The 22,800-nt window shown below is 48.2% G+C and overlaps 1 protein-coding gene across 8 annotated transcripts in view; it reads left to right on the forward strand.

The window, feature by feature from the left end:
- The window catches only part of CADPS (calcium dependent secretion activator), a 220,094-nt gene that overhangs the window by 86,288 nt on the left and 111,006 nt on the right, over window positions 1–22,800 (forward strand). For all 8 annotated transcript variants that reach the window (XM_075432502.1, XM_075432506.1, XM_075432503.1 and 5 more), the window contains exons 6-7: window positions 1,045–1,166; window positions 19,630–19,741. In XM_075432502.1, coding sequence (XP_075288617.1) covers window positions 1,045–1,166; window positions 19,630–19,741 — 234 coding nt within the window. The remainder of the gene's footprint in view (window positions 1–1,044; window positions 1,167–19,629; window positions 19,742–22,800) is intronic.

A 22,800-nucleotide genomic window follows, 5' to 3' on the forward strand; every position in this document is an offset into this window, starting at 1 on the left:
ATCTTTATAATATTCGGTTCAGTCTTATTTAAAAATAGGGCCATGAACCCAGAGATGGTGCCTTCAACAGCAGCATCAAATAAAGGTGACTTCTGACTTCTGAGTGTTCCCATACGGAGGAGCAGGGAACTATCACAAAGCAGTAGACCTCTCTGTTGCAAAAGCCTGTGCAGCGTGTATAGCCATGCATAAAGCCACTCACCCTTACAACGGGATGTCTCAAACGCTTTGCTCCAACTGAACCCCGTCTGGTGGGAAGCAGCAGCTCCGCAAAGCGTTGACTTCAGGAGCTGGCAGGTCTGTGCACTGCTCTGCGCAGAAAGCTCTTGCTGCAAGAGAGCTTTTACCAAAAACGTGTGCTCATCAGAGGATTTGTGGAGCTCTGTGTGCCAGGGAAGGGCTTCCCAGTGCAAGGATGGATCAGAAGACCTGAGGAGAGGATCTTTAAAACCCTGTGTATATACTTCATAGATAGTTGTAATAAAATACTAACAGAAACTCCTGTGGTGTTTCTTGTAGAAGTGTTTAAAGTACATGGTTAACAGGATTAATCACCTTTAAAAAAAAAAAGAGGGGGGGTAATTAGCTGCAAGAAACTTTGATGGTGATTTCTTAATAAGAAAGATTACTTATAAGAAAGATGGAGAAAGACTTCTTACCAGGGCTTATAGTGATAGGACAAGGGGCAACAGTTTCAAAGTAAAAGAGGGTAGATTCAGATTGCATATAAGGAAGAAAATGTTTACGGTGAGGGTGGTGAGATGCTGGAACAGGTTGCCCAGAGAAGTTCTGGATGCCCCATCCCTGGAGTTGTTCAAGGTCAGGTTGGATGGGGCTCTGAGCAACATGATGTAGTGAAAGATGTCCCTGCTCACAGCAGGGGGGTTGGACTAGATGGTCTTCAAAGACCAAACCCAAATTGTTCTATGATTAATCTTGAAAATAGTGGAGGACCCCAGCTCTGTCTGACCGCGTGGGTTCAGCCGCCAGAGAGAGGTCTGAAGGAGGCTGCTCCTCTTACACTCCTCTTTCTTTGCCCCACAGGTTGTCATCATGGAGGTGCAGGGTCTGAAGTCGCTGGCCCCCAACCGTATTGTGTACTGCACCATGGAAGTCGAAGGTGGGGAGAAACTGCAGACTGACCAGGCTGAAGCCTCAAAGCCAACGTAAGTCTTGCTTTGCCTTTTGCTTTCTCCACCATGCTGTCCTCTGCCCCATCTCTGCGCTGCTGAGTCGCTGTGGATAGCTCTGGCTCCTGCATGGTGACTCCAGAGGGGACTCTGAGAAGCAGAGGAGAAACGTGGCCCTCCACGTATGCAGAGTGTGTCCTGCGACTAAGAATGGCACATAAGCCCCGACTGAGGAAAAAAAGTGGTAATGACAGGCTTACGTCTCTTGTAGCCATAGAGACATGAATTTGTGCCTATACGTAAGTACTCTGCTAAATAGGGATGGAGTTAAGCATGTACTTAGGTAAATACTTGTCTCAGTGTCCATCTGAACTGGTGCCATCAGGTGTAGGTACATAATCTCATCCTCACCGTCAGGGTTTCTGCGGTCCTATGAGAAAGTGAAACAGCTGGTGGGGACGTGCTCTGGCAGCCACAGCCAGAGGTGGGAGAGAAGAGCTGGGGAAAGTTTCAAGTCACTCAGTTAAAGCTTTATCTGAAGCTGCTCTGTCCTAGTGCGGGTCCAGGGCAAAGTCTTGTTCTGTCCTCTTTGACCTGGTCCCCCAGTCCCAGCCTTGGCTCCAGTCTTGGCTTTTTTGTCTTACCCAGATGTTGCTATAAGCCTGCTAGTAGTGATTGATCTTTGTGAATTTGGAAGGAGAAAAGGATGAATGGCTTCGTTTCTGATTTGTGGGATTAGGTAACTTGAAACACTGTGTGTGTGTTTGAGGCAGTTTTCCTCCGGTTCACTGCAGAGATTTCGCACTTGAATGAAATTCTTGGTGTGCATCCTCACAGTGGGGAATTGCCAAGGTGATATGAAGCCTCCTCCAACAGTGGGGAGCAGTGCAGGAGGGGCTGCTGGTGGGATATTTCCTTGCTGTTCCCACATCCCATTCCCTCCGAGTGACCGTCCCCTGGTGGCGTTCCACCAGGAGCTTCCCAAGCTCATGGAAGCAAAGCCAACGCCACCCGGCTGCGTGACACACGAGCGCTGCAGGCAGCCGGTTCGGGACCAGCTCCGATGCAGGCAGAAGGAGAGCAGAGCGAAGGCAGGCTGCCGTCCCTCGCTGGCTGTCCTCCCGCGGAGCCGCAGAAACTGCTGATGCCTTGCACCCTGCGCCGTACCGGAAGAGCAGGAGTCTGCAGTAAGCAGTTTAAGAACAATATTCTCAATCAGGGAAAGTGCTGCAGCCTGGCTTACTTTTCAAAACGCTTCGAAATCTGCTTCAGAGGAGGAAGTAGGAGAGCTGTGTCGGGAAGAAAATTTCTGTAAGAACCTGCAGTTGTCACTATTTTAGGTATTTTTATTGCTTCAGTGGAGAAATTTGGGCTCTATTTAGGGGAAATTACTACTACCCATACTAAAAAGCACACTTCTGCTGGGTTATGTGTACTTGTTTAGCTTGGTCTGTTCATCCCACTTTTGCTCAAAGGGTCAGCCCTTCCTTACACAAGCCTTCTTACTGTCAGCCGTAGGACCATTTATACAAGCGTTGTTCTGAAAATAAGGGCTGCAGGAGTGAGCTCTTTGAGTGGGTCTTTGTATTGTAATGAAATGTACAGTGTCTGGGCATGAAGCCATCAGCCCTCAGGAAAATGCAGTCAGTGCTGAATGCTGCGGCTTGATACAAGTTATGCAAGTCCATCACACTCATCCTGAAGAGGTGGGAGTCAGGTTTGAAGACTTCTGGGTTGCTCCATCACTTGGCATAATACGTATGGAAATGTCTTAGGAGGGGATTAGGTTTGACAGTTGCATTCCTTGAGGGTCCATGGACATTTTACTTCTAAAACCGAAGAAAGACCACCCAAACCAAGCTCTAAAATAACCTTACACAGAAACCAGAGATCATCACAGAAAACTTGTCCTTTTTTCTTCTCTGCCTTAGAAGTGCTTCTTTCACCTTGCTTCCCCTCCCAGACCCAACAGCCCAGGCAGGGAAAACCAAAGCCCCATGAAAGCAATTTACTGCTCTTACATTATCCTCTTCAAAAGAGAAGGGAAGAGAGAGTGAACCAGATGTGACATGTTTGTCATGTTGCTTAATACAAGACCTGAAGGTCCTCAGGTACTCTGGTGATGAGGGCAGTGATAGAAACAGCTCGGAGAAGTCTTTGGTGCATTTTTGAGCTCTGCTGCCTTGCAGACAAAAGATCCGTGGTCAGCCAAACAGCCTTCTGGAGTCTCTTTAGATGCCAACATCATTCACGCCATGTTTGCTTGTGTACTTTTTGTCATAAGCAAAACAGTCATTGATAAACAAACTAGATCAGCAAAAGTGTGCTGGGCTGCTCTCGGGGAGAGCTGGCTCTGCAGGCATCCCAGGTTTTGTGTGCTTTGGCAGGGGATGCTGCCTGGCCTGGGGGCGAGGAGCACGCTGCAGGGATCCTGAGCCTTAGCACTATGAAAGTGTTAAGTACTGAAGCAGGTTACCCGTGTACATCCCAAAACTTCTATATCTCAGAGGCTCAAAAAATAAGAATGCAGGTGAAGTGCTCGTCCTCAGAAGACACGGTGAATACAGTTCTGAAAACAGGCAGTATTTTCTCAGATTTAACTCTTCAAACTGCCTGAAATCCAGTTTTGCTATTGTCTGGAGGCTCTACAGGCTACAAAAGACTAAATTTCTCATACACATTGGGGAGAAATAATTACATTTGAGCCATAAGATTCACTGGAAAACTTCCCTTTTTTATGACAGCCCTGTGTCCTGGGGAGGTGGAAAGGAGAGTGTCACGGGTCCACACGACCTTGTAGAACATCTTTTTACCTAAGAATGACTCATGGAGTTGTTCACTATATTCTCACATGTCCTTGAAATGCCAGCCCTGGGCTAAAATGCTGAAGGCACCGCATGCCTGTGGCAGTGGCTGCTCTTCAGCTGGATGCCATGCCAGGGCTGCTAACCTGGCTCCACACCCCTCATGGAAAAAGGCATTTTCCCAGCCAGGGAAGGATTTCCAAAAGCGCTGGTCTAGTTGTGCGAGAGGTTCACCTTTTGTCTTCCCTGGTACAAACCCAGCAGGTTTTGAGAACAAGATGTTTGAAAGCATCTTAGTGAGTTTGGAGCTTGAATCCTGTTTGTAGATCTGGAAGGAGGCAGGGTAACAGCAGGGTTAGCAGCCACGCGTAGCGGGTGATGAGCTGAGTCCTGTGCAAGGAGTGTGGCTCTCGGGATGGCAGTAAATGCTGGTCGTCATCTTCTTCACAGGCCTCATGTTGGATTCCTGCCATGTTAAGCCCAATCCCTTCATGTGAGGATTATCTGCCTCGGCGTGGGTGCGGGGGATGGCGCAGGTCTAGAGAAAGCCAGACCTGAAATAGCAAGGGTTATTTCAGATCAGGCTTGCAGTGTATTATTAGTGGTGCTTTTAATAAATTGTGTAAGAAAAAGCATTTGTATTATGCCCTAACCCGCAGATGCCTCTACAAAATATCCCAAATCCCTGTGAGGGCAGGATTTTACTGCTTTTCATGATGGAATTGTATTCTTGCAGATCTTTGAGGGTTTTACACCCCCTGTCTTCCCTGCACGTTGGCCTGATGGCTGCCCTCTGCTAAGCACGGCGGGCTGCTCTTTGCACGGCCTGAGAGCAAGGTTGCCGAGGGGTCTGGGAACAGCATAAAGGGTCCAGCCTCAACACCCCTGTCCTGTGGTCCCTAAAGAGGCTGCTGGATATACTTAAACAGTGACCTGTGCTTGTAGCAGTGCTCATGGGCTGTGCCAGCGATTCATCTTCCTATCGTACCGCCTTTCGCTGACGTGAGCAGAAGAAAAGAAAACAAAGAGACCCAAACAACAGCAACGTCCCGCATGCTAATAATGCAGGAATAAATGCTATATATTCACCTGGAAGTATTTCAGCAGGCAGAGAAGTCTCATGCTCCCCTGGCTCACAGTAGTGAGAATCAGGTGCATTGAACTCAGCTGAACCGTTTGGGTTAAAAGCAGTAAATAACCAGTGGGAGAAGAATCTGGCCAACCTGTCTGGGCATTTTGGCATGACCAAGAAGGGACAGAGGTCTCCGACCCTGGAAGTGGCTTCATTTGGAGGTTGTATATCCCCCCTTGCAGAGCAGCCTCTTCAGGACTAGTGCAAGAGTCGTGCGGTAGCTCTGAGTGTGAGAAGTGAGGATGGAGCTTATTAATTTTGAAGGAGAAAAGATCACTCTTTATTGCCCCTTTTTTTTTTGCCCCTGCAGTTTTCTTAAGCATGTGCTGTGGGGCACTGCTGGGGAGAGTATGCTCAGCAGGTCTCATCTCACTCCAGGTCACTTATGTTGTTTGCCATGACCCAGAGCTTGAGCCTCGTGCCCTCTCCAGAAATTCGCTCTTGATAAAGTAACGTCTTTGGTAAATTTGTAAACCTCTCCATTCCCTTAGCGACCGCACTAGGAGACAGGGTGCCCTGTTTTATCTTTGTGCTCACTCCTGATGCTGCTCCCTGATTTGCTTTCAAGGTGCTCTGACCGCTCGGCTGCTTATCTCTGCTGCACCAGGCTGCCCTTGTTCCGATCCCTACACCAAACCCCCAAGCTCATCGCTCAGCTGGGGTCTCCGTTTCAGATCTGTGTGCCACATCCAGCAGAGCCCGCTGCCCGGCTGTGAAGAGGAACTCCACAGCATCCTTCCTCAGCGCCTTCGGTGACCGTCTCCTCCTGGGAATGGGCGCTGAGCAGCAAAGGGAAGGGAGGCTGGCGAGCAGGGATGCCCTCTCGCTCTGTGCAGAAAGGGAAAATCTGGTCTTTTCTTCAGGAATCCCCTGCCTCAGGGCTTGGAGTTTGAAGTGATGCTCAGCGGCTTAGCATGGAGTAGGGGCGTGCTAAGAGCGTTGTGGTGCAGTCAGTGTTTTGCTGCCACAGTTAGCTGGGAGATGCTGTGAATGCTTCCCCATGGTAAAATAGGATAATTCCTTTTGAGATGAGCCTGCATGTATAAATTACAAATAAATATTCCGTACACTGTAGAACTAATCTAACTCTGCTAAACTAAAGGGGTTTATGCTGGTGTGAGCAGGAGCAGAGTTTAGCCCATAATTCACGTTGTGTATTGCTCAGTGCAGCCGTCGGTGCCGTGCCTGGTAGGTCTCTTCCAGACATGTGCGGTTCTGCAGTCCAGGAGGCTGGCCAGAGCCTGTGGCACTGCTGTCCTGGCCACTGTGACAGCCCTGCGGACTCTGCAGACCGGCAGGAGAATCAGCCACCTCGGACTTCCCGGCATCACCTGGGTGCTCTGAACCTGTGCTGCACTCGGAGCCGGTGCTGTGTTCCAGAGGTGTCATCCCACGGCAAAGCTCAGGCAGAAGAACTGTGTGGCTACACGGTTTTAAGCAGTCGTTCGTATTTAGGGTTGCATTCCTGGCTAAGCCCTGTGTAAGCGAAATTCATGATGCTGCGTAAAAAAAAACAAAGCAAAAGGAAATTTTAGGAGATAGCTGCTTTTTTTTCCTTTTTTTTTTTGATCCTCCCTCTTCTAGTTGGCTTCAGCATTAAATATAAGCTGTCTTAATTGCGCAGATTGATTGGCTTGCCTTTCCAGTTGCATGATTTCGTTTCACAGCTGTGCAGATGTCTACAGCTCTTTTTTCATCAGGAAACCTCCAGGAGCCTACGAATGTGTCAAAGTAGGTGACTGAGCCCTGGGTACACCTAACACCAGATGCTGTCACTGCTGAGATACGGCCCTTGTCCCTGGGGGGGTCTGAGCAGAGGGGCAGTCTGCCCCAAGACATCTGTTCGGGAAATGTCTTCCAGCAGAGATGTTCAGCTTTGCTCTCCGTGAGCGCAGTGCGGATGCTCTGAGCCCGTGATGCTGGCAGGCTAAGAGGTGACGATGGCAGCGACAGGAACTTCAGGGGAGTTGCTTTTAGCCCCTCTGTCTAGGGTGGAAGGGTGCAAAGCAGTGCCCAAAGCCCTGCACAAGATTTCTTCACTTACAACTATTTAGCACATCTAGGAGCCAGTTTTCCGATGAGACCGTGCACAGCTTTGCACTTGAAGGTCTCTGCTCTTAGTTCAGTTTGACCTGATCTTCAAATCCCCTTTTTTGCGTGTGATAGTACTTCCATAATGCTCCTGTGATTTATGCTACGACGTTCTCGTTTTTGAAAGCAGAGGCTGTGGACAAGTCATTAAGCACAGCAAAAAATGCACTAAAAAGTTATTACCCAGGTGCAAGCATGTGATCTGTTATGGGAAGTCTTCACGCAAGTGGTTTAGTGGCCTTTATAATTAGAAATTTAGAACCTTTTCTGATGCTTCCTCATAGCTGCTCTTCAGGAGTGGTTCCATAAAAAATCTGCTTTAGATTAAGCAGCTGAGTTTTTCCCCAGAATAAAAGCAAGGGCCTGTAGGGATTCCCTTACACCGAGGACCACTCAGACGGCCGCACTGCAGCGGACAGCAGTGCCACAGTCTGCTGGGGCTGCAGGTGGTGGTCCCAGGTATGGTCCTACTGCCGAAGGTCAGCTGTGCCGTCCCTCCTCTCTCCTGTTCTGTGAATGTTACACTAGAAACTGTGTTGAAGAATAATGAAGGCTTGTTTCTCTAGACTTACCTCTTGTAGTTCGGTTCTCTGGTATCAAGTGAGTGCAAGCTCTGGCTGTGTTCCCTGACCTTTAAAGCATACATAGCATTGCTTTCGCATGGATTCTCAGGTGTCTAGTAAGGGCTGAGCTCATGCACCTTCGCTTTCACGGATGAATGTCTCTCTCTTCTCGCCAGCTGTCTAATTTCTTAAGTGTTCCTATGCACTTGGGAATTATGTATTCCTGTGATAGCGCATACATTCAGATTTAAGTATTCCAGAAGGTGTGATGATGCCCAAGGCGATTTTCATCGACACCCGTCTGCTTCATCACTCCTATGCATGCAACCTTAAATGGGATAGTAAAGAACGAAAGGACATTGAAATGAGTTTGGGATTCAGTGATCTGAAATAGTGCTAAATTAAAAGGAGGAGTGCAAAACAAAAGTCCTGGGATACATTCAGTCTTCTTGTTTAATACCCTTGGTTGGTGTTCTTAAAAAAATTAAGCCATGCCTTAGTGCAAGTTCTAAACATCACTTGCCAAGGGAAAGGCAGGGGATGAGACATGTGAAAACTGCCCAGTTTTTGTTTTATTTATTAGGTGCTGTGTACAAGTAAAGCCTGTTGTTATTTAATGAGGGGTACTGCTATTGCTGGTTGCAAAGCAGCGTAGGGAGATAGAAAGCATGCTTTAAAGAAGTGGTACTGTGCCTACATCTGCCTGGAAAGAGCTCTGAAAGAGGGAATGGTTTAATGGGGCGGCCAACCTTGACAGTGATTTCTCAATATTGTCGTTGTCCTTTCTGTGAAATGAAGGTGGAGAGGCCTGTTGCCTCTGTGAATGTGCCAGGTCTCCCAAAGAACAGCAGCACTAGGTGTGAAAGCACGTAAAGGGAGCTATGTACTGTTATCAGTACGTGGGCAAAGAGGACAAGGTGTGCTTGTCGAGAGAGGAGCTTGCAAACATGGGTGGAGTGCAGAGAGATACAGCAGTATTTTCTTGAACCCCTTCCAGAGCAACTCCAAGGTGTTTCAGATTAAAAAAGTCCGTGAAAGGCAGGACTCGGCACACAGGAATGTCTTGCCCTCCTCACTGGTTTCACACCTTTGCCAAAAGGTCTTGTAGGCAAGTAAAGCTGAGAGCATCATCAGCAGCTCCCACTCCATGGCTTAGGGGAGGTGAGGAGGGGGATCCCAGCAGCTGCATGCAGCCACTGCATCCGCGGGATCCATCAGGGTGTGGGAAGAGGGCTCAGCAGCCCCTGACAGTTGCTGAAGGAAGGATGAAGTCCTGGAAGTCAGGGGTTGCTGAGCGCTGCGATCATGGTCAGGCCAGAGACGCAAAATGCATCTCTAGGGACAGATCTGCCATGGAAACGAAGGACATGGTGTTAGTGTGTGTGCTCTGGATCTTCTCAATGGCTGTGGGTCCCTGGCTCAGTTCTTGCATTGGGTTTCCTATCCATGAAACTGGAGCAGTGCTTCTGTTTCACAGCAGAGAAAATGCTCGTGACCGAGATGGCTGGGTGGGCATCGTCTGCTGGAAGCGCACTCTTATCCCCCCTGACCCAGGAGATACCAGGATGACTTTGCTGCTAGCCATCAGAAGTTAGGCAAGACAAACCCCATCCCAAGTGTCTGGCTGGAGCTGGGCTTCCTGTCCTGGGTCCTGGCTTAGAAGAATATAGGACAACAAAAACATGAGTGGTGGAACAACATACCTCTTGTTCCTCTCATTAGTGGATTTTAGAAAGGTACCTTTTGCCATTTTCTGCTCTGTTTACTTTTAGAAAATATTTCACTGCTCTCCTTTCCTGAATTTTATAGGAGGGTCTAGGCTACGTTGGCACAAAACCAGTAACCTGTATTTTCAGGCAGAGGATTCCTTTCTCCTTCTTCGTGGTCTGCACTTGTGAGACACCGAGTTTCTAGCAGCGCATGGCCTTAGTAAGTCTAAATTGTAACCAGGGCTTAACTAGCTACGGTCCTTTGCAGTTGTGTTTTCTTCCAGGGTGATAAGACTGGATAGAAGTGATTAACCACGTCTGAATTAAATAATTGTTCTGTACAATTAGCAGCTCTGTGGCTGGTTCAGTGGAGCGTCTCTGGCCGAAGGAAACTTTGATTAGCATGTGTGTGATGTTGCAGTCACCTTATACAAGACTTGGTAACAACTGCAGATAGTAAGTGCCCACAGACGCATTTTATGAATGAAACTCTATCTTGTGCTGTGTCCAAAGCAAATATACTGGTAAAGCACATACTAGGCAGCCCTTGTAAAAGCAATTATTCTTTCAGTTGAGACCTCCCAGTAAAAGGTTTCTAGGCTTAAATTTCCATTTCCTCCTGCTGAGCTTTTCTCCTCTAATTATAATATCATAGTATTAAGCGAGAGCACAGGGCATTTGAAAAGCAGTCGTCATTTAAATCGCACTAAGTAATCATAATCAAGCCGCTCGTTTTCCCTGTTAATCCCCTGTAGACTGTGGCAAACAGCATCGCCATGAATTCCCATCCAGACCTGCAGCGGGGTGAAGCGGGGGGGTGAAGGGGCTGAAGCTGGGGTGCAGGCATGGCCAGGGACTTCTCCGGGGCAGGAATGCCATCTCGTGGCCGCAAATAGCTGTTATGTGATTAAATCCACCTCCCATCCCTGCTTCCAACTTTCCCCGTAACACTTCCCCTGTGTATCAGCTATGCTCGGGAAACAGCAATCAAATACAGCAAAGATCATCCTTTTTTTGGGTTCTGAAAGCTGTGCCGTCGGCCTCAGCAGCTCCTCTTGGCTGCGGTGCCCTGGCAGCCGGGCGGCACGGTGCTGGCACAGGAACGGGGACTGCTTGTGAGCCGCAAGCCGAGCAAGAGCAGACCTTCCCAGGCTTTGCTTTGCTGCGGTCTCCGTCAGCTTTGCCCTGTTCCTTCTGCACCTTGCACGCCCAGGCGCAGATGCGATGCTCTCCGAGACAGATTTCTCTCTCAGCCGGCAGTCGCAGTGTTGCCGTAGCCAGTTTGAGGATGTGGGAGTTGCAGCTCCTGGAGGGAGATGGTGCCTTTTATCAGCTGTCTGGCACTGCTGGCTGCATGATGTTAAGCAAGATGGTGTCTGCGTGCATGACGCTTACGTTGTGTCTCAGAGCTGTGGGGACAGAAAAGGGACAGCCCATGGAAAGCTGGATGTTGGAAGACGACCTTAGCTGCTGCCAGGAGGAGCCTGGTCCTTAGGGACGTGCTGTCTCTGCTCACCTTTTCGATAACACCATAGTGCTTTCTGCAGCGGTGTTTTGAGGTAAATGAACACCTTTTGTCAGCAAAAGAATTACTAACGATGAAGTTTTTTAGCTGAGGGAGTGTTATATGCTTGGCAGGAATTGGGACATCATGGGATACGATGGATTCGCTCAGAGCACCCTTGGGTTATCCCATCAGAGCAGACATCAGTGCTCTGTGCAGAGACATGGCCTCACCCAGCATTGTGTAGCTGTGGGGAAGGCAGGTACGGCCAGCGCGTGCAGGGACGCTGACTGGTCGGTCACCTGCACAGTGGCTGCGTCGGGGGAAGCAGGTTTTACTGTCATTATAAAGTTTGCACAAGAAAGTCTAGGAATCAAATCGGTTTGCACTGTCACTCCCACTTCAACTCAGCTTCTTCCGAGGGGATGGGACTGAAAGGCTGTTCTGTCAGCAGAAAGGGAGGAGAGGAAATCGATGTGAACAAAAATAGGCTGCGTTGTCAATCTGTGTCTGATGACTTTGGTTATCCTGTTGTGAAGGTGAGTACACGCATCGAACTCTTACTGTGGGAGGAATCCCAGAGGAGGGTCAGCAGCTCTTGGGAGTCAAGCCGCTGCAATCCGTTTCTGCAGGCAGAGTGGAAGGGTACCTTTGTTAGCACTTCAGTTGTATTTCCTAGCCCAGGATACTTTTGCACAAGCAGAAACATAGAAGGTTCTCTGCAGCTATATATATCCTTTGAGATTTTCATTTCAGATCTTTTTTGTGCCCCTGCAGCCGTCACCTCCAGCACTCCTCTTCAGCAGTGGAAAGGCAAGGACGCTTTTAGGGCAGGCTTCATTTCATCTGCTTGCTGCCTCTAAACTGGGATGAGGCAATTTAAGGCCTAACTCCACTGACGATTAATTAGATCTCTTCTCATTACAATAGCAGGAGCCCAAGGCAGGTGACATGGTTATGTGTACATGGTAGTACAGTCCCCTAAATTTGGGGTTCTCCACAGCTGTGATCTGTCATGTTGTGTCTTGGCATCCTCTCCTGCTAACTAAAGATCAAACCCTTTTCTCAGAGCCATAGTTCTATCTGTGGCCCTCTGCAGCACGTGAAATCCAAGCTCAGTCCCACAAAAACCACCAAATGGATTAAATGACTTGCTGTTTTACCGGTGGGTGGCTGCTGCTGGGGAGGGGAACCGACATCTCTCATACTTCATCAACGGAATGATGTTCTCGCTGAAAGCTGCAGAGCAGGCAGCATGAGATTTCTTCTTTGTTTGGTGTCTTTATTGAGCACCTTACTTTGTTTCTGACTAAATTACTTTTTATCTTTCAGTAATGGTATCTCTTGAGATGGTGTTATCGCCCACTGGCTTATGTTTCTCAGAGCTCAACAGACCTCAGTCGAGGTTTGTAGTCCTGTTGCAGTAAGTCACAAACCAGTTTGTAACTGTCCCCATCCCAGCATCCCCAAACTGGCTGTGGTTTGTGGGCATTCCCCCACTGGAACAGAGTTGTGCATGGAGCTGCACCCCATGGGTCTCCAGCTGTGTGACCCATCCTGTGGGTTTTCTTGGAGAGCCTAAAAAAGCGCCTGAATTCTGTTGCCTTGGGGTTTTTTCAAATCCCAAAGACACAAACCCAAAACCTATCATCCCTTGGCATTACCCACGAGAGCTGCAAGAAATACGTATTTTCCCAAAGGCTTTGGGGTGCCCTACTTCTTTTTATCACGGCTTTGTGACCTAGGTGGTGCAGGCATGAGGGCCTGCTTCCACCACACGTCGCAGGCACGTCCGTGCTGCTGCATCCCCTGCCAGCTCTGTGCCTCACCGAGTCCTGCTGCTCCCGAAGAGGAGCGAGCTGTCTGCTCTCCCAGCGCCTGCTTGGGAAGAGCTCAGCACATGAGCAGAATTGTCTCATTGATGTCCTTCCTAGAATTTATCATATACCCATTGCTGAAAACAAAATGAGCATTTTCATCCTGGTGGAATCAATGCCGTCCCTGCATCGGGTTTTGCTGTTGAGCTGAGTAGGTCTGTGCACGCTCCCTCCTAATGAACTGCAGCCTCAGGGTATGGGTGAGGGAAGTTCAGAAAGATCACTGATGACCCTAATCTTGGTCCTCGACCTCTATTTCATGTTTTTGAATGACTGGTATGTGTAAAGCATTAGAGAATGTAGCAAAAAGCTTTCCTACATGCTTCTTCACATACAGGTAGCTGTAAAACACATTGAAAAATTGTTTATTTTCCTCCTTGCTTGTATCTCTAGAAATACGTAAAAAAAGAAGCACACCTTAGCATTACATTAGAGGAAAAGCTGTACTACTCCATCAGCTGCATGAAGGTAGGTTAGCTCAGTGCCTGGTGTGCTGCTTCTCTCCTTTTGTTTTTCCCAATACTCCAGCTTTGGGCATGCATCATTTATGCCCAAGATGTAAGGCTGTTGCCTGGAAAGGTCTCTTCTGGGAGGGGAGGGGTGGGCTGAAGAAAGAAAACCATTGTTTTTTAGGCAGGATTTCTGGAAGAACTAAATCAAGACTGTACGTAGCATTTCAGCCTCCCAGCAATGAAGCGGGATTGGACCTCTCCATCCTCAGAGCGGGGTCCAGCTCCAGCAGGCACCACAGCTGGGCACTGTGCTAAGCTGAGAAACCAAGGCTGGATTAACAGCATCACACCACACAAGGTGAAGCAGTGACCCAGCAAAAGGTGACTTTACTGACACACATTTCCTCAAAACACAGGCAATGTCTATTGGGCTGCTCTGTGCCGCTTTCTTGATGGGCTTCCCTCCACCAGCCGGCTTGCTTTGGAGACCAAACTATGAATATGCCAGGAGGGACACAGGCACGCTGGTGTGGGTGCTAGGAGAGAGGAGGTGAGGGATGTGGATGAAGAGCAGTGCATGAAGCACAACCCTTTCCTGCCTGCACCGGCAGCGCAAGAGGGAGGCAGCCAGACTGGCCGGTCGTTGCGTTCTCGCCAGATCCTGCTCTGGCAGCAGAGGACAGCAAGTGGGGTTAAGCTGGCCTTGCAGATTTTGTCCCAGACATGGTCACGTGTATTAAAGGCCTTTCAGATGGACTGCCCTGGCTCTGTCTGCAGCCCACTGGTTTAGGTGGCTGTGCTGCTGCGGGATGGGGACAGATGCACCCCCACATTGTGTGTTCCCAAGGACGTGCTCCCAGCCTGGGAGGGGACAGGCATAGCTGCTGATTCGGTTACCTTTGAAAAATGATACTGAGCAGGTGGCTCGATAAATTAGTGCAAGTCTGGCCAACATGCAGGAATTTTATTCTGCAAGGCTTTTTGCTTAAGCAGTGAACTCGTGGGAAGAAGGCAGAAGGGCAGCATCTCTCTCAAAGAGGTGCCGTGTCCCAGGATACTGCTCTGTATGTTGAGCGTAATACACACCTGGAGTGAACCCACCGAGGGAAGAGCGTAGCTCTCCTTTAATACACAGTTTGATTTTCTACTTTTCTTCATGTTTGTTCCATGCAGGCTGGCAAGTAAACCTTTTTCAATAAATATGTCTGGAGAGGGAGAAGAGGTATCCTCTGGCAGCTTTGAAGCCCATGAAAACTGGTCATAGATCATGTTTAAATGTCAACCCTGTTGAAAGCCCATCACTCTCCAGCTGCTCCCATGTTAGCCTACTGACAGGCCGAGCTGGTTAGCAGGGCTGATTCATGGCCCTGCAATATAATTCAGGTGCACTTGTTCATTATTTATAGAAATCACAGGCATCAATGTTCTGGCTACATCAAGTTACAAGAGCAATGATGGAAGAAGGGTTAAAGTTTCAAACTAGGCAGGGGTTAAGCAGTCTTGCTGGAGACACAGTGCGTGAAGGAAAGAATTTAATCCATTCTTCTACTCATGTTTGGGAAGATCATGGGTCCTAAAATTTCCTTTAGAGGAGCGTACACACTAGAGGTGAATATGAATTATGAAGTCAATGTCTCTCAAGGGCAGCTGAGAAAATTAGGCCACATAAGTAGGCTGTCATGGAGCAAAACAGCTGGAGTCAGAGACCCTGCTGCCTGCTTTCATGTGATACAGAGTGCAGTCAGGACAAAGACCCTTGCAGGGTTTTGTTCAAGCCTTATTCATATCCCAAATAGTTTTTTAATCACACAGTGTAACATAGCGGTGCCGTGGCATTTGAATGGTTTTTGTCTTATTGGCTACATAGTAATTTAACTTTGTAATTTCTGCATCTGCATTTTGGTAGCACTGTAGTCCAATATCAGGATGTAAAGCAGTTGGGAAGCATCCATGAGAAGCAGACAGCTGTTCCTGCAGTGACGTTACAGCAGGAAAGGGTAAAAGCGTGGTACAGCAGCAAGGTGAGGAGCCTGGGTGGTCTTACTTGCTTTGTCCATAAGTTGGGAAGGGCTGAGTAGCATCAGCCTGAAGGTTTGCCAGAAGATCACCGGCTTGTTGCTTGAACCAGCTGACAACAGCTTGGTCTGAGCAGCCTGGTGCCTGCATTGGCAATGGCATCACTTTCCCCCATGTGCCAGTCGGGACAGTGCCCACGAGAGCTCCCGAATGCTCCTGAAATGAGACAGGTAAGCCCATCCTTCAAGCTCTCCATGTTGGATGAGCCCACAAATGTAGCGGGGGACAAACTAGGCTGACCTTCATCCCTTGTTGTCCACTCATGCGCTCTGGATGTGTGTTGTTTTATATTTCATTCAGAAAATCTCAGCGCTTTAGGCTGTTTGGTTAGAGACTGTGATGGCACCTCTAGGTGCATCCGTAGACACTGAGTCTGCAGCGATAATCTATTTATTTTGCTTGTGAAAGGTAAAACAAGGGCCAGCATTTGTCAGGTTAGCACCTGGGGCGTATCTCACCCTCAGGCTCTTTGCAGCCAGAAGAGTTTAGCTGCTCATCCTAAGTTTGATGCCTAACTAGAAACCCAGGAGATGCAAAGTAGATCCTAGAGATATCGCTGGAACAGCGCAGATATGACAAATAGGGCAATAATTCTGGCAAAGTCCTTATGTGTGGCAGCATTTCTTGGCCAGCTCCAGGCTTTGGGATACACTAAGCAAGAAGAAATGCTGGGCTGAGCGTTTCAGGTGGGATTCAGACAGTTAGTATGGTCCTAACTGAGAAAAGTACTGTCAGGATTTTTCTGCTTGTGTACTTCTTTTCTGTGGCATGTGTGTATATATATATCTATATCTGTCTCTCTGTATAGATGTATATCTCCTTTTGGCCAGAATGACATTGTTTGTCCTCGTTTGCAGGTGTATTATTGCTTTGAACTGTCAGCATGAGCTCTGAGATATGGGGACAAGATAGCATGGCTACTTCATGAGAAGATTTGTCCCGAGTGGGTCCCAAGGCACTTTCCCAACAAATAAAGCGACAATGATAACCTGCTTAATTATTAACTGTGGAAATGAAACCATTACACTCTTAGTCCCTCAGAAGATCCTAATTCCTAACTACTGTCCAGAGCTAATTTTCGGAGCAATAATTTAATACACAGCACAGATAAACTGCATACTTAGATTGAATACAAATGATGTTTCAGTGGCATGAATTATGGCCTTATGCTGAGCATCACTATGGCAACTAATGACATCACCACAGGCTTCAACCTGCACAGAACCCAACTTCTGAGGGTCCCTATTTGTTGGTGTGGATCTTTTCAGGGCTTTTGGGGGTATGAATATGTAAGCACCACAGTGTTGTCAAGGGTTTGCTATGCATGTTTACTGTCATTTGAAACATTTATTCCCTTTGTGGTTAATGTTGTTCTCGTGAAGGAAACCTAATGAAAATTACTGTTTGTATTTGGTTAGTAACATTTGTTGATAACATATGGTCTGGGAATGCTTCAGCAAATAAGAGCTTTTTAATAGTAAACAGAGATATGAGTTCTATAAAGCAGATGCTGTCAAAATACACAGTGTAAGGTTGGATATTTTCTTACTTTTGCCTCTTACCCAAAGCAAGATTATCTTCCTTACTTTCCCTGCTGGTGACAGTGCAGTTTTTTTAAGAGAGAAAATATAACCTGTGACCTGAAGCTGTGATTAGAAAATAAGGTTGTTTCTGGGTTCTTATGCTTAAAACGTTTATTAGGTAGCTGATGGCTTACACCTGAAAAGGGTGTGATACTGGGGAGCTGACTGGACCTGTAGTGCTGTAGATAATTTGTGGCAAACCCCTGCTCCCTGGCACTGGTGGCAGTTTGATGCATTGTTGTGAAAGATGAAAATTCTGGAACAGTGACACTGGGAGAGAAAACGTGAGAGCAAAGTTGATGAAGAAAAGGAGTTCGTTAATCAGTTCTGCACTGAACATGTTTATCTGCTAAGCTCAGATGGACAAGGGTTGCTCAGAGGAGAGCAAAGCGTAGAACCACACTCCTTGGGCACAGGAATGAGTAAATTATTTTTCCCAGTAACTTTCCAAGTGAAAAACCTGCTGTTTGTATTTATGTTTGAAGAGCGTGTAATCACTGGACCGCATGTCATCTGAGCCTTTTCCCAGTCATTTCAAGGGAAATGGCCTTCTTCAGCAGAGGATCTAGTTTGAGGACAGTGTAAGATGAGAAAGTGTCATTAATAGCGGGAGAGTGAATAGAAGTGGTTAGTGGGATGCCATATAATCTCTCAACTGACTTGCAGTATTTGAGGTTGCGTGTGTGTTCCATCACATCCCTCGGCGTTGCTGCGCATGGCACGCTCTTGGTTTCTTTTAGTTTACAAAAAGCACCTTGCCTGTGATTATCCTTCAAGCTTGCTTGTACACTTTGCATGAGTTTTGAAGTGTGATGATTTTTCAGGGTCTCTGGGAACAACATAGCAATCTAGCTCACAATGAACTATAAAAAAAGACAAAGAAAGAGAGCAAAAAAAGAAAAAAAGAGCAGATTTTATCCACTAGTTTCACGTTGGGCCTCTGCATGATTGGAAGTTCAGGAGCATCCTCCTCGCAGTGGTGCACTCTGCCCCAGCCCTCCCTCTGCCCTTCGTCTTCGGCTGAGCTGTTCTCTGCTAACAAGGGCAAGTGCGTCTTTCAGAGTGCTTTGCTTAGCTCTGTCTGGAATTTCTGTCTGGCTTCATTTTGATAAGTTTCTAACTTTCTAAGCTGTAGAAACTAAGCTTGAAACACAGCTATGAAGTCTCAAACATAAAAGCATCATGATTTTTTACCCCTTAGTGTTGAAGATAGTTTCTTCTCTGCTGCTTTCGAAATTGTTTAAATCTTACAAGTAGGCATTCGTTCAAGTTCCACTTAAATTTTGTTCCATGAGCCTCTTCAGCCTCTGCTTGTTTGCCAGAGGGGAACGTTTTCCGGTATCTCAAAAACCTGAGCACAGGTGAGCAATCTGACGTGCTGGTGTAGGTGGCTGAGGCTCTTCATGAGCCTATTTGAAAAGCTGTGGCCCTTAGGATGTTGAACAGACTTGGTGTTTCACAGATTTCTTTTCCCTACAATCTGTCTAAGTGAAAGCTGGCTGCTGCATAAGGTCCAGATATCCTTAAGAGAGCCCCACGAGTGCTCGCCCCACAGCTCGGGTGAGCCCTCACGGGTGTCACCAGGCAGCGGCTCCAGCTGCAGCTTGCTGCGACAGGAACAGGGACCGGGAGCAAAATCCCTGTAACAAAGTGCAACAGGCTGTGGTCAAAGCAGGGCTCTCTTCTCAAAGCTTCCCCAAGTGTCCAGGGCCAGAGAGGAAACCTCTATCGCAACGTGCTCAGGCCCATCACCAGAGCTTTCTCCAGTGGCTGCAGAGCTGCTGCAGGTCCCACACTCATGCAGGGAAGGTCAGCTGCGGGGTGGGCTCCCCTTCCAAGACTTCACATGGCAAGTTTGGCCATAGGTGTTGGCAGACTGTGGCCGGGACTCTGCCCGCAGGGCCCCACGTGGAACGGGTTCATGTTCTTGGGCAGCTTGTGGTTGCAGAAGCTTGGGAGATGTCATCTAGAAATGTCCATGTCTAGAGTGGGGTTTCTCATACTGTGGGTCATTCAGCCTCCAAAGCGTGGCTTTCCAAGGCACGGGACCAGCCAGGGAATGGCTCGTGGAGTACAAATGGTAGATGGTGGTCTTGGCTCATTGCATAGTTGGAGAGGTGGCTCCTTCCTGCCCACTGCTGTCCCATCCCCAAGGAGCTGGTGCCCTACTCTGCAGTCCCAGCAGACTATGATTGCTCTAGACATAATGGCTTGAACTTAAACCTGGGCTGAAAGGCTGAAAGACCATGGACTTGGAAGAGGACCCAGTTTAAATCGGGGTTTCTGCAGAGAAAGCAAACCTCACTATCAACCTGGAAAGGAGAGGTTAATTAGCTAAGAGAAGGGCAGACGCATGAGTGATTACAGATGTCCTAGGTGCAGATGTCCTCGATCCTCAAATTCTGTTGTGACTATACAGGCTGTCGCTGCTGGAGATGTATTGTTCTTTCTAAATAAAAAAGTTCTCTTAAATTTGGTTTCATGCTGCTCCCAAATACTCTCTTTTTTTCCCCAAAGAACCATCATGGGTTTTCCAAACATCTGTCCCACGTTTCCTGAAGATGATGATTAATGCCCTTGTCACTCAGCAAGCCAGCCATGTCGGCTTGTGCCAGACAGGATGGCTTTGGTTAACCATTGCGCGTCCAAGGTGTAGCACTGCTGACCTGCCGGTGGAGCTGACCATCTCTCTGCCCGTATTTTCACAGCTGGGGCACCCAAGGAGACTTCACGACAACACACGCGCTTCCTGCGGTGAAGGTGAAGCTGTTCACGGAGAGCACGGGAGTGTTGGCTCTGGAGGACAAAGAGCTTGGGAGGGTAAGGAGATTTTGAGTTTAATAATGTTTCCTTCTGGCCCTGCTTTTCTAGAGAAATCTCTCCTGTACGGAAATATCTTTGGAGTACAACATGCTCTGCTTTTTTGCCAAGCTCCTGGAGGGAGAGGAAAAAAAGCAGGCTCTCCACTGCTGGAAAGGAGTGCATCTCGCATGCTGTCTTTGTTGTGAGTTTTTAATGGCAGCGTTTCAGCTGGCTGTGCCCGCACTCAGCGAAGGCAGAGGATCTTGTATGCGATATTGGCAGTCCGGAAAGCCTTAGAAGTTGCCTGCGGAAATGGACATTCCTGAGGCAGAAAAGGGGATTATGCTGAAGCAAAAAGAGGGGATTTAAGTTTGGCAAGAGAGTGTTAAGCTGCTCTCCTATCTGCTGAGCAGCCGGTGCATGGTTTGAGCATTTGAAAGCACTGACTGCAGTACTCACTGCAAAGGGCTTGAAATCCCGACTTCGCCTGGGGATTGTGGCTGAACTGGTGGCTTCAGTGCAGCTGGACTGGGGAGCGAAATGTGAGGTTTCATTGCCCCCATCAACGGTGTTACTAGCAAAGAGTTCAGATTCCCAGGGTGCTGGCCACAGAGCCGACCTTGCCACTCCATCTTTGCCCCTCGCCTGTGGTCCCTAAACCAGCGCCCCAGGACTTGTGGCCCTCCATTGCCGCCGCCCACAGCTCCAGAATGTCTGTGGATGGCAGTTTTCTGTGGCTTTGCGACACTTCAGTTAGTCTCCATGGATTTTTTTTGCAGCTGTATGATTTATGCCATGTATGGCATAACCAGCAGCAAACTCCCTGCCATCCCTTTCTCACCTCTTCAGGGCTGTGCGGTCTGCATGGTGAAGACCCCATGAAAATCAGTTCAGGGTAGGAGAGGCTGAACTCTACACTCGGGATCTCCCGTGTCACGGCTCTGCATGGCCTGAGCGATCTCCAGGAGCAGCCTGGGCTCTGTCTGCCCGGCTCTGCAGGGCACCTTGCTCTCCACCTTGTCTACATGGCCATGGCCAAGAAAGCCACTGATCCTGTGGCAAGCGCAAGTATGGTATTTCCAATTATGGACAAACCTGTTGGGATGTTTCCTGCTAACTCCATGGCTGCTTGTGCCTTGACACAGGAGATTCTGTGTCCGTACAACAAAGTTTTTCCTGATTAATGTGGTTCCTATTCATGCTGTTTGTACAAGTGCCAAGCATTCTTTCAGGTCCTAGTGAGCTGTTGATTTAATTTACATCTTTATAGTGGAGAGTGCTTCAGAGTGATGTTGTCTCATATATTTATGTTCATTCTGTTTGTCTTTTCACCTTCATGTAACAACCTGTGTTCTTGCACTTGAGAGAGGGAAAAACAAAGTTGCCTCTTCTTTTCTCATCTCGATCTTCTCTTCAAAGAGATTCACAGCACCTTCAGCCTTACCTCTCCCACACCTCAATCCTTTCTTTCTCCCTGTCCTCCTCCTCTTTTGACAAAGGAGGTGACCCCACCAGGCTACAGTACTCCAGCTGAAGACCTACAGCTGCTTTACCGCCCAGCACCATAATATTTTCAGGATTATTTTCAAAACCTCATTCTTCAAACAGCTTGGCACTCGTGCCTTTATCCGCCGCAGTGTGCTGAGCAGAGCTTTTCACCCGGCCAGCCGCGATGCCGTTCACTGAAGTGGTTACTGAGTGGTTACACTTGGTGTAAACCCACTTGCTTTGTAAGTCTTGTTTCCACTGGCAGCCGTGAGCGGTGCTGACTTTGCTCGTCTCGGGAAGCAATTAGCTGTGCATGTTGTTCTGAGAAAGACATCAGGCCCCAGAGCAGCCTCTCTTGCCCTGAAATGCTGATGAGCCAGCCCTCCAATGCGCTTTAATTCCCGGTCCAGCGGGAAGCCATCCCTCGGCTCTGAGCTTCTGCGGGCCGAAGGACGTGGGCCAGCAGCAGCGAGCACAGGGAGCCGGGCAGTGATTTCCCCTGGCCCGTGGCCACCAGCGCTTTCAGTTGGCCGAACTTCAAAGGGATGCTCGGTGTGCCCGGAGCGGCCGAGAGATGACGCGTGTCTGCTCGGGCTGCATCAGGATTTCTTTTTTTAATGAAATAATGAAACCGGGAGCGTGTTAAGCCCCTGTTGTAGCTGTTGGAGTGGGCACGAACCTGTCTGTATGGAGCGAGGAGGGAAGCAGGTTTTACACACAAAAACACCCTTGCTCAGCCGCCCTTTGAGAAGCGGCTTTGTGCTCTGCCGGGCTTGGACAATGCCCACTTTCTATTGCGAGTGTTAAACTGGCAACTGGCCGGCACTCCTCGTTTCACCACTTTTATTGAAGGGAGAGCTGGAAAATGCTCCCAAGCCCTAAGCTGCTGGACGGGCAGCTGAAGGCATGGGAATACATCCTGGCCCTATTGAAGGCGGTGGCAAGGCTCCCGCGGATTTCAGCCGTGCCAAGACTTCATCCACTGAGAGCCAGGAGGGGAAGAGCCATGAATTACAACAACAATGAGCAAAGTTTATGCAACTTTTGATGAAAAAGAGTTAGAAATCAAAGTAGAGAGCGTCCCAAACACCCTGAGTGGCTGCTGCCTTGCTGAGAGATGTGGTTCAGTGCAAGTCTGTGTGCTTACACGACCTGCCTTGCAGTGGGTCCTTGGAGGCTGCTCAGAGCTTGGGTCCACCTGTGTTTCTAACAACACCCCACGTGGAGGATGCCCTTTTCATCTTCAGGATTTGCTTAAATGTGTTTTTTTCCAAGAGTGATGCAGTAGAGGTTGGTGTTGCTCAGTTATCTGTGTAACTAATAGCAGCTTCAGATTTCTGCCAGAGAAATCACTAGTCTCATTCAATAAAAGACATGATAAATAATATCGATGAATAAAGGTGAAGTCGAGAATTTACTGATGTTAACCTCAGTCTTTGGAAAAGGCAATAAAATCGTTTTTAAAATTATCCATCAGAGAGTGATAGCGTCAAGGATATTTTGGTGGAAAACAACCCCTAGGTTGTTGACTCAGCAGTAAAGTTGAAGAGCAGAGGAATACAAGGTTGTAGTCTGGGCTGGAGTTTGGC

This window comes from Opisthocomus hoazin, chromosome 11 (genome assembly GCF_030867145.1).
Source record: "Opisthocomus hoazin isolate bOpiHoa1 chromosome 11, bOpiHoa1.hap1, whole genome shotgun sequence".
In the NCBI taxonomy this organism is placed as follows: Eukaryota; Metazoa; Chordata; class Aves; order Opisthocomiformes; family Opisthocomidae; genus Opisthocomus; species Opisthocomus hoazin.